Below are 11,745 nucleotides of genomic sequence, written 5' to 3'. Positions count from 1 at the left end.
AAAAAAAATTTAACTTGGTTTTAAAAAAAGTATTTTCCTGAAAAATTTGGATGGAAAACACTTTTCAAAAGTTGTGAAAAATTTTAAAATGTTATTATTAGCTGATTATATCAAATTTGATCGTTAAATTTTTTATTACTATATATATTTTGTTTTGAATATTTATTTTTTAATTTTATTTTTTAAAATTTTATTTTTATATTAATTTTGATTTTAATTTTTATAATTGCTATTTATCTTTTTTTTTTTATTTTTTTTATTGAAATTTTTTATATATCAAATTTTATCCTCATTCTTTTTATTATTACTTATTTTATTTAAAATAATTTATGAAATGTTAAATATTATTATTTTAATTTCTTCATCTTTTATTTTTTAAAATATTTTAGATTTAATTTCTATTATTTTGATTATTATTTATTTTATTTAAAATAATTTATGAAATTATATATTTTTTAATTTCATTTTCATTCAACTATTTAATTTATAAATTTTTTTTCTTATTATTTTAATAAATGTTTAAAAAATAAATTATTAATAAATTATTTTTCAGCTTATTATTCATAACATAACCATTAAAAAATATTTTTTAATTTATTTTTTATTATATTATTAAACATTAAAACATAATTTATTTTTTTAAAATTTATTTTTAAAAAATTATTTTTCAACGAGAAAACAGGTCTTAATTGTATTTTTTTTTTAATAAGGAAAATCTCAAAGCATAACTGGAGAAGGAAAATGGGAAAATAGTTCACTTTAATTCAAACAGTAGCCCACAACAGGTGTTTTCTCTGCCGTTCCCTTCTGGTAACCAATTCCAAACAATTTCTCCTCAATTTTTTTTTAATCTTTTTAAAATTTATCAGCTCGGAAAGTGCCTGGAGACTTAATTGAAGATCTTCTCTGCGGAAATCCTAATCGGTACTGCTACCACGTTGGGATTTCTACTTGCTTCCTCATCTTCTGTGTAACAGTGCGTTAAATTGTTTCCCGTCTTACCTAATTTGTTGTTTGTTTCTTTCTTTCTTTAATTGTACGTTGTGTAATATTGCTGCTGCTGCTGCTGTTGTTGTGAATTTTTCATGTATAGAGGGTTCTATCTTTTTTGGTATGAAACTTGGCGTCAGAATACCCTTCTAGAGTCCTAATTCTCCATTTTTTTTTAACTTACTTATGATGCGAGTTGAAGGTGGAAGATGAGGATGAGATGACATGGGGACTATCTTGGAATGACAACTTTGACTAAAAATCTCTTCACACAGCTTTGTGGAAGAATCTTGTATTGAGAGACGAGGGATTTCCTTCAGGATCTATTCGGAAGATCAAAGCCCTTTCTTTACACTGTCTTCTGTCATTCTTTTCTTTTTGTATGGGAGTTGGCTTGCATACGATTCTGACTGTTAGTAATCCTACAGAAAACGGAAAAGGTGGTGGTGAAGTGGTACAATTTCTCTGAGGGTGCATCTGAATCTCTCAATCCCTTGTTGTTTCACTGTTGCCGCTGTTTGGAAATTGGAGCACTTCAGGCTTTGGGGATGTTGAGTTGAATGCTTGGCTTGGTGGAGGTGTCTGTAGGAGGAAAATGGAAGTTATGAACTTGTAGTCCACAAGCTATAATTTTGTTACTAAGGAATGCGACAAAACTGGGTGTGCAATGGAAAAGAGTCTTCGCCTTCTTATAGATAATTCAGTCACAAATTTAAATTCTGGCACACGGGGAAACTCTTTGCAAGTGTAATTTATGCTACAGAGTTTATTAACTAATTATTTTTTATCTAAGTTTTGTTCTCTGTAAATGGGATGGCACTCCCTTGATAGCTTTAGAATAGGCTTCTTTTTCAACAGAAGAAAAGAGAAGAAAGGTAGATCCGAGTAACGATATGGAACATTATAGTATATAAAATTAGGAACAAGTTTAATGTACACAGTAGTTTACCAAAACTGAGACCTGGGAGCTTATGATTAATCTCTGCAATGTTGATCTCTTAGGAAGTATGGTTTCATCTAGTCTTTATAAATTATTTGATATGGCAGCATGGGAAACTCAACAAACTTACATAGTTTTTAATACAAGACAATTCTTCCCATATGATTATAGAAAAAGGTTGCTGTTCAGCTGCAATTCTTTTTCCCTGTAATACAATGGACACATAGTAACTAATAGCCTGACACTCTCCTCTTTGAGTTATTTTATAATGTTCAAGGTCTCAGCAACTGCTTGAGATAAGTTCCATCTTGGTGTTAGGCACTGCATATGTGTTCTTGAAAATTGCAGGAATTGAAAAGCCGAGCTTTATGAATCTCTTCTAAATAATTTGAAGCATATTTTTCATGTAACCTGAAAGGATTGTACTGCTTCGGGAGATGAATAAGATCACAATTGAATTTTAAAATGTATTTATTTAAGCAAATGTCAAGAGAAAGAAATCTGTTGACTTGATGGTGTGATGAATGAGATTGACTGATCTTAGAAAGTACGGGTCACCCTAAATGACGAGTCATCTTTTAGCTGTCCATAATCTTGGTTGACAAAACATTAGCTTAAAAGAATTATTCTCCATTAGTGGCATGGAGATCTAAATACAGATTTTGATTCTTTTATATAACCATCTCAAGAGTTTGGCAGGTGATGCCGAAAGTATGGTGTACATGTAAGATACGTTTGCTCTACTCTACTTTCTTTTCTACCTATGATTCAATGAGCTATTCAGTGTCTTACATGAACGTGCACATGTCTTTGTTTTATGCTAGAGCAGCTTCCTTAGTTTTCTGAACACTCTTGTCTTTGATAAAGCCAATGTAAAGGTTAGTTCCATGGGTGTCACACTCCGATAGTTTTTCCTTCCGACCACCTTCTGACATGCTCTTAACAAACTCCACTAATTGCCGCCAGTTGTCCCCTTCAAACAACTTCTTATTCATTCTTAGATATGTAAATGCAGTCAATCCATTGCCAGATTCTGATCTACTTGTTGCCATAACTTGTGAATATGCACCTGCATCATACCTCTCCAATGCATTCTCCCCAGCAAGTTCAGTTCCAGCAGTCCTCGTAGCCATCTTCACTTGCCGCACTAATCCTTGTGGAGAACAATTTGCATGTTCTGGCTGTTCTCCATCTCGCATTTCCATGCAGGTGAAATTGAATACAACCCCATGTTTACTGAACATCCGTGCTATTGGTAGGTACCCATCATGATGTCTAGTATTATAGTATCCTGCAGTTAGTTCAGCTGCATGAGATCTTGTTCTGTAATGCCAATGAATTCCTGCTACCTTTCCCGATAGTTGTGCTCCAGTTCCTCGAAATATGCCTTCTGCAGCTGCTAGGATTTTTTCGCCATGCTCTAGTAGCTTCCCTGAGTACCATTCTAAGAAGAACTGTCCATATTCAGTATTCCATGTTCCATCCCTGCGGAAAAATCCAGTTTCTTCAGGAAAATGATTATACTGGCCGGAATCATGGGGTCCTCCTCGTCCCCAGTCTTTCTTTCCAAGTGCTTCAGCTGATGCTTCCAGTGAAGCTCTCATGTACTGTTCAACATAAAAGTTGTTTTTAAGAGTTAAACTTTCCATACTTGATAAATGACATGCTATCTGGTTTATTCTGATAATTTGATTCCATAAGATACATGTGTTATCAATTGATGGGGCACTCAATCTCTGGATTGCTCAAATTGGCTGACTAGCATGCTAAAAAAATTGCAGTTTAGGATGTAACCAAATTTACCTTGTCATAGCATTGGAATTCTCCAATTCCAGGAAACCTCCATGTGCCATTGGTTTCTGGATAAGCTGGGTATCTCAGCTCTCCACATGGACCCATCCCCACTTGAATTTCCTGCAATAAAAGCTGAATCAGTTTCTAAATCTTCAGGCTGTAATATCTCTACTTGTAGATAACAAGGGGGTTACTCATGATTTCTTTTCTCGAAATGGTTGTGTGTTCCCTTCTATCCCGTGAGGCTCTAATTTTTTATAGCATACAACTGAGTTATTTATTTTCTTCTCTCTCTCGTCTTGTAGATCCTTTTTATTTCAGTTCCCCTCTGACAGTCTTGGTCAAATAGAACCAAGTGGAACCTATAATCTTGCATGGATGATGATGGTTCTACCACTGGAATATATATATTGCTGCAACTTTAATTCAGTGAAAAGTGAAAAAACATAAAGAAAGTTTGTTCCCTAAGCTTATATTTAGTACCAATGATGAGCTCAAAGGAATTGATGCTTGCAAACTAATTATGATGAACTTGTGCTTAAACCGTGTTTCAAGCTTAGTAGGTTTTTAATTGAGAGATTATGCAAAAATAGAAAAATTTATTTTTAACTTCACCTAATAATTTAAATGCTCACATTTAATTATTTTCCTTTTGTTTCTAAATTTTTTTGGTTGCTAAAAATACTTACATAAGACAATAAAATACCTTATTTTCTTCCTCTTCCATAGATATTTGATTTCTAATGACCAACGTTAACTCTCACTTTATATTTTTCATTTCTGTTATTTGGTTGCTTCCCTTGTAGTTAAAACTATGCACACTTATCGAGATCTCTCTAATCTACTACCTTGATATGACATGAATTAGACATTCAGAATGATTTATTGTTATTTCCAATCCATATGAAATGGTGGTGATTGATGGACTTGCTGTACAAAACTATGTGACATCCCTTCTTCTTTTTAAATGTTTGTATTTATGCATGTGTTTGATCCATGAGGGATTTCCATGCTAGCATTCTTTTGATGCTCTTTTCAAAATTCTTATAGCCATAAAACTAATAACAGTGATTTGATTGGTATGAGCATGTTCTATGATGTGTCTACATGAGTGTGAATGTCTACATGGTATGAGCTTCAAGTTTGTTATATGTTGTCATTTTGTGAAGTAAATTGGTGATTTTCTATGCGTCTAATTTACCCAAATTTCATCTCTACGCCCAAAAAATAGCACCAAAAGGTGTGATGTCTAGAAGCTCACCATAATAACATCTCCTAGGTAATCTTTGAATCTCTTGCGGAAGCTCCTCATGTAATCACTGTAGACCTGTATGGGTGTTCTTCCTCTTAGCAATGGTAATGAGTCACAGCCCAAGGAAATGTACTCAGGATTCCTTCTTCCTGATCTGTCTGTGTAGACAAGATCAGGGTTTTTGCTGATCTCTTCAAGCACCCATGGAGGCAGGGGAATGCTAAAATTGAAGAGAAAGAAGGGATTAGTCATTATTTAACTTGTCTTTTGCCTAGTTTAAAATAGAGTTAACTAAAGAATATTAGTCAGGCTTATCAAAAGAAATTAGTACTTAACAAAGAAAAAAAATCACTGCATGGCACTTTAAGTGGCCAAGTCTGAAAAGGTCTTTAATAGGCTCTTAAGGAATCTGAATAATATTATTATTTGACGAATTCATCTCTTAATCTTAAATCTGAAAAGAGAAAAATATATCAAAACTAAAATTCATTGCTTATTTGTGACTTTCACCCAAAACCCTCCTCCAAACATAAAAGTAAAGGCTTTTTAGTACCTGCAAGAATCTCCAACATTTCCTCCACACTGATGAAAGGACATGACTACTTGAAGCTTCAGGCCATGCTTTTGCACCATCTTCACAAGCTCTGCATACCCTTCCCAGTTGTATTTTAAAGGCCCATCTTTCTCCACCAATCCCCACCAAGCATCCACCATTACTCCTTCGACTCCTGCACTTCTCAAGGCCATCAAGCTAGCATTCATTGCTCTTGGCTTGTTCAAGTTCCCCCCTATTGTTATTGTGTCAAGTGGCAGCATCACAAACACAGGCACTTTAGAGTCATTGCTACTACGAGGACCTGATATTGCATGTAGTTCGCCCCCTTTATTGCTTTTCCTTCCATCTGTCATCAAGATTTCATCGTGTGAGAGCTGTGCTTCTTGCATTGAATTCTTTGCCTGAAGACGGCATGATGGCTTGATATGCGCAAAGCAAATTGTGCCAGAAAAATCATCAGGAGTTTTAGGGCTTCTGGTGTCTTTTAGACTGATAAAGGAAGTTGAAGATCGCATTGCTGAAGTCATTTTTCTTTTTGGTGTCTTAAGAACAGAAGAGGGAGAGAAGAAATGGAGGAATGAATGAATGAATGAATGTGCCTTGTGTTCATTTATTAGAGAAACTCAGGTTCAGGTTTTTCAAGGATAAAATTTTGGTGGGCACTACTCTAAAGAGAAAAAGTGCAAACAATGAAAACTACTCTGCCACCTTTTCAATGTCATTTTCACCATATGTGGCTGCACCTTTTTCCTTTATGTTATGCTAGGAGAAAAAAGTTCCAGTTTTTATTTTCCATCCATTGAATTAATCTTGATTGTCGGATGCTGACTCAAGGGTATAATTGGCATCTTATTGTTCAAAACTTATTTTTATGCACGATCTTTCCCACATGGGAGCTGTGAGATAAATATTAGCTCTTTACTTGATAACAGGCAATTGGAATATCTTGAATGATGCATCTAATATTTTGCCTATTGTCTTTTTTATTGCCTTCCTACTTGAAGGTTTATTAATCAGTTAATTATCCATGGTTTGTTAAGTCAAATGGCTGTAAATTGCAGAAGATTGCTCTAAACTCTATTTTGAAACTATTGGGTTTATTGTTTTTTCTTGTTCAGCACTTGCCTTCCAATTTCTAACTGATGCACATGGTAACAAGTTCATGGACTACAAAAACTTTTTATGATATTAGACAAGCTAGTGAAGATTGCACCATATGATCAGGCATTAGCCACTATTGCTGATAGAAGGGTTTTATTTTCCCTTTTCAGTTTGGCTATTATCATGCTTATCATATCAAATCTCTGGGATTGGTGAACAATGGGCGGGTTTCTTTTGCCACTATCTAGCTTACCCCACAAAATAAGTATGCATCCATTTGGCTTTATCTTCATTCCTACTTAATTTGATTTTCTGTGGCAGGTAAAATCTTGATTTTTTTTTTCCTTCTTAGTTTTGCACAGATTCAGATAAGAGACTGGAGGTTCCTTTTGATTAGGAAAACATGTGGCTGTAATAAGTCTCCTTTTTCATTATTCTTGGAATTCTGTATCTGCATGCTTCAACTATTCAAAGCTTGGCTGTTTCTTTGAATTAACTATTCTCCATTGGAATTGTGAACCTCCACTGCCATGCAAGTCTTCATCAATTAGATTGAACTCGCCTTTATCTTGCATAACGTTATTCCACATTTTTGCTAGTGTGTTGAGAAATATGAACACCTTTAGATGCAATATTCATGGAGAATACCTAGGGTGTTTTCCTCTCTTCATGTGCGTTTCAAATTATCAATGCTTGGTATTGGATGGAGTTCTATACACAGCATAGAGAAATAAAGCATAGAGAAATAAATCAAGATTTAAAATTTAATACCGGCAATACCTGTACTTTATACAACTTAATCTGTGATCTATAAAGTATAAAGACATACGTATTTCATGTGTGATGGAAGGTTTTATCTAGATTTGATGTATTGATTGTATCTATCTTATTTCTCTGTACTGGTATACCTTTTTTGATCTCTTCACTACATAATCTTGCAGTTTATGGTGTCATAAGTTTGCTGCTGCATTTATCGCTATATATAAAAATGATGAATGGCAAGCTCTCTCTCATTATGTATATAGTGATTGCTTGCTTTTTCTGTCTTGACCGTTGTGAGTACTGGTGTCATGTGATAGCTTTGCAGAGCAACCAATGCCTGTGTTGCATTTCTGAAGAGAAGTGTATTTTTGAAATTACACAAGCACACGCATACTAAACCATTCATAATTGCCTTTGCTCTTTTTTTTTTTTCCTCTCTTTTTTTTTTCAAAGTTTTACAACTTTTCTTCCCATTTGATGATGATGATGATGATGATGCCTGCACATATACAACAGAATATGTTATGTAATTTTCCTGTTTAGCATTGGTCACTGGAGCAATTTCTGAAACGATAATTCAGTATTGGCGTAGAAGAAGCGTACAATTTGTGATAGATAGTGAACCCAGTGGGTCCTCGTTAATAGAGAAGATAATCACGAATCTCTCACACTCGATGTGGATATTTTGGTATTTATTGAAGCAAGGTCTTTTGAGCTTAGCTGTATGCTGCCTGAGTGGTTAGCCATCATTACAATTTCGTGGAGGAAGTGAGGACTTATCTCTTCCCCTATCTCTCTGACTCACTTTCTCACGCGTCACACACCAACGGGACTTGTGAATGAGAAGACTTAACAGAACGGGAGAAAAAATTGTAAAGGGAAGGGAGAATGAAAGAGGCGGAACAGGAACATGTGTAAGCAGGAGTTAGCCATGTGGTGAAAATCAAACATGAAGGCGTGGCCCTCCAAGTACAAAACATATCTGCAGTTTTAGGGCACAAATTGATAATACCAACGAAGTTTCACATTGTATAGAGGTTTCAGGTCTTGACTACTGAGAAAACATTGCACCCAGAAGTTTGTAATTTTGTGACAATCATCTAAGGGAATAGCTCAGTTCTGCTTCTGGGTTAAGCATAACTTCAGCTGCAGTCCCTCCCAATGATATGCCTGCCGTCACGACGAGGCTCTAATTCACATCCGTTGAATTTTGCTATAAAAAAAAGGTGGGAATTTATTTTCCAGGCAGAAACTCCGGTCCCGGGCAGCTCCTTGCTTTACTTCAGGGTAAATTTGATTTCACTTCAAAGTCCACAGATCCGTGAGATAGCTGCGATTAACTTTATTTGACAGTGTCGGTACCTCACTTTTATCTCATGGAGAATCAAGTTTCAAACATCATCTACAGAATAACAGGAAGGATCTTCTTATATTCTTCTTTGGAGATGGATTGAGACTGAATTTGGACGGGAGGAAAAGACCCCATTTGCTAACACTTTTTTCACGCTGGCGCATTGAAGGTACTATTGTCGTCTTGCCTGCCAATCGGTTCAAGGGTCCCCCCGCAAAAGTTTAAAGCTCACACGCTCTTCTTTCTTTGCTTGACGTGGTTCTCTAATCTCCATTGCTTGAACGTTACCATTGAAAACGCCTGGCAGCCTTGTTAAGTGGCAATGCCTTGCAGTGCAAGTAATATATCAGCCTGTTCCAAGTAATATATCAGCCTGTTTTAAGAGACTTAACTCACCCTTTTAATTTGTTTTCGGGATCAATGAAAAGAGCAGTTGCTGACTGCTACGGCGCGTCGAAGCATGACCAAGTGTGAATATAGCAAACATGAGGACCTTCTCTAACTAATAATAAGTCCTCCAAAACTGGGCTGGTGGACAATGACTTGAGCCGCGTTTAAGTTGTGTCCAGAAAACACAGATATTTCTGTGGTGGACGCTATAACTTGGTTTTGGGATCTGGTCCCGTATCTTCTTCATTTACACGGTCAAACTCCCCTTCAAGCACAAATACAGAGTCGTGGTTAGCTTGTTGGTTTGTAAAGCATATACGACTTTTGGCCTTGATAGGAATCTAGTTTTGGCTTCGATTGCCGCTTGTAAGGTAACATTTTATTATTATTATTATTATTCCAAAAAATGTTAAAAAAAGAAAGTATAAATAAAAATTTATTTAGTTGAAAAGACATAGATATAAAAATAAATTTATTTTAGAGTGAATTTCTATACTTCCAAAATATATAGTTAAGAAACAATATTTATTGTTTTTATTGTTCAATAATTATCCTTGTAAAAAAATTTTAATTTCAAAATTATTTAAGACATGTAAAAATAAAAATTATTATTATTATAGTTTTAAAATTTGATCTGGATTAAGGGTAGAGAGGTTCACCTTGAATTGATATTTTTTTAAATGATTAAAATGATGTTATTTTGACTATTTTTTTAAAAAAATCAATGGTTTTTTTTTTACTTGAGTTATGATAAGATTTTATCTTGAGTTGTTGGTCGACCCTTGTTTTTTATTGGGTTTGGTCAAGTCAATTCTTCCTCTATTTTTTCTTAAACTTGGTCTAGAGCATAGGTTGATCAAGTCTCAAGTCGATGTATCAGCAAAACAAAAATTGATGGATTTTTTATTTGAGTTTTTATTAGATTTTATTCCAGTTTGCTAGTCGACTCTAGCTTTTTTATTGGATTACTTTGGGCCAATCATCCCTTTATATTTTCTTAAACTTGGTCAAAGCCATAAGTTGGCAATGTCTCGAGTCAACTTGCCAAGCCAACTCAGGTTTTATAAATAGGGTTATTATACTTTATTAATTTTATCACTCAATGTAAAATATATTAAAAAAATAACATATAAGTTTGACAATAATATATATTAATGGTAAAATAATTTTTTTTCCCATCTTTTTCATCATTAACTAAATATGATACTTTTACCCTTGTTTTTCCTTATACTTCACTACAAAACACTATTCTATCTTCATTTCTTATTCCATCTTGTTTCTTTTATTCTTATTGTATCTGTCTCTTGTATCCTAGGACAATAACCACAAATGCATATCTGGAACCTTTTTTCTTATGTTTTTTGTAGGAAGTCTAGCCTGTCTTTCTAAACAAGTTAAAAGTGGTATCGTTCTGCAATTCTAAAAAAAAAAAAAAGAAGTAAAAAGATAAAGGAGGGAAAACAAGAGAGATCCATCCATTTCCCGTGTTAGGGCAATGCCCAGCTACCATACTGATTTATTAGTCTTATATTTTTTATGAGGGTCGTGGATTTGAATGTGTTTGCCATTTTATGTTTTTATTATGCTACTAATGACTCAATGTATCAAGTTTGTGTCAAGCTTAATTTTGCTACTATTCATAATACATAATTTTAGTAGTATTGCCTAGTAGACGGTGGGTTGCACCACCAGAAGTAAAAACATCATCTCGAAAGAACTCCTACAATATATTTCATAGATACTTTAGAACTTCTCCTATCATGGAGGTTTTTGAATTTTAATTGTTGATATTTTGTAATAAAGTCCTCTTTTATAGCTTATATATCTGTCTTTTTCAAACATTATTTCCAACTTCAAAAAGTTTCTGATTGTCAGAAAAAATATGAATAAGGAAAAAAATCAGTTTAAAGTAAAATATGCTGTTAAAAATAAAATATATCAAAGAAATTATTAAAGGATAAAAAAGAAAACATGAAGAGAACCTTTCAACAACAAGAAGATTTCCTTTCCATATGAATTTCAAAGGAAAAAAAGTAGTAGTGAAAAAAAATAAGTATCTACATGCAATGACAAATTGGAAAATTAGCACATAAAATCAAAACAGTTAGCAAATTAACATAGAAGCAAAATGTTTTGGTGAAATAACACACTTTTATTTTGTTGCGCTTCAAAATAGAGACAAGGTAAAACTCCAACTATTGGGCTTAACCGGTTGACTGGTTCGTAATGTTTAATAGAACTAATCAATTGGTTAAAAAAATAACAAAAAAAATCACAAGACTGCTAAAATTAGAAGATCTTGACGAGATTTTTGATACTTAAAGATTTGACAGTTCGCGTAGCAATGCAATGACTAATATAGAGAAAATAACTCCAGAAACTCTTGTAAAAATTTATGCACATTCAATGATTGAATAAAAAATTATGTTCCTTTTGAGCTGTTATTCTGGTTTGACATAACTAGACCTCTTTTTAAACTATATATGTCCTACTGGTCCATAAATATATCTGTTAGGTTATTCATGTAATTTATTTGAGATAGATCCTTATTTAATTATGACAAACTCATACCTAACTACTCATAATTACCCATTATTGCAAGCTCGATT

At 33.9% G+C, this 11,745-nt stretch overlaps 1 protein-coding gene and 1 long non-coding RNA gene across 3 annotated transcripts; one reads left to right on the top strand and one right to left on the bottom strand.

The window, feature by feature from the left end:
• Positions 1-695: 695 nt before the first annotated feature.
• LOC105121635 (uncharacterized) lies at positions 696-1,985 on the top strand. Of its 2 annotated transcripts, none has more exons than XR_841583.1 (2): positions 696-976; positions 1,419-1,985. It is a non-coding gene; the product is annotated as an uncharacterized LOC105121635 (long non-coding RNA). The 2 variants fall into 2 exon arrangements; XR_841582.1 differs by having other exon boundaries at positions 1,193-1,985.
• Positions 1,986-2,494: 509 nt separating this feature from the next.
• Positions 2,495-6,187, bottom strand: LOC105121636 (beta-amylase 3, chloroplastic-like). The gene is made up of 4 exons (XM_011020365.1): positions 5,530-6,187; positions 4,986-5,196; positions 3,734-3,844; positions 2,495-3,537 (listed from the first exon to the last, which is right to left on the bottom strand). Exons 1-4 carry the CDS (start codon positions 6,057-6,059, stop codon positions 2,746-2,748), a joined length of 1,644 nt encoding a protein of 547 aa, XP_011018667.1. The 5' UTR covers positions 6,060-6,187; the 3' UTR covers positions 2,495-2,745.
• Positions 6,188-11,745: the final 5,558 nt, after the last annotated feature.

The sequence above is a fragment of the Populus euphratica genome, unplaced genomic scaffold (assembly GCF_000495115.2).
Source record: "Populus euphratica unplaced genomic scaffold, PopEup_1.0 scaffold25.1, whole genome shotgun sequence".
In the NCBI taxonomy this organism is placed as follows: Eukaryota; Viridiplantae; Streptophyta; class Magnoliopsida; order Malpighiales; family Salicaceae; genus Populus; species Populus euphratica.
Note: the sequence above shows the minus strand (reverse complement) of the source record. Positions and strands in the feature narration are given on the sequence as shown.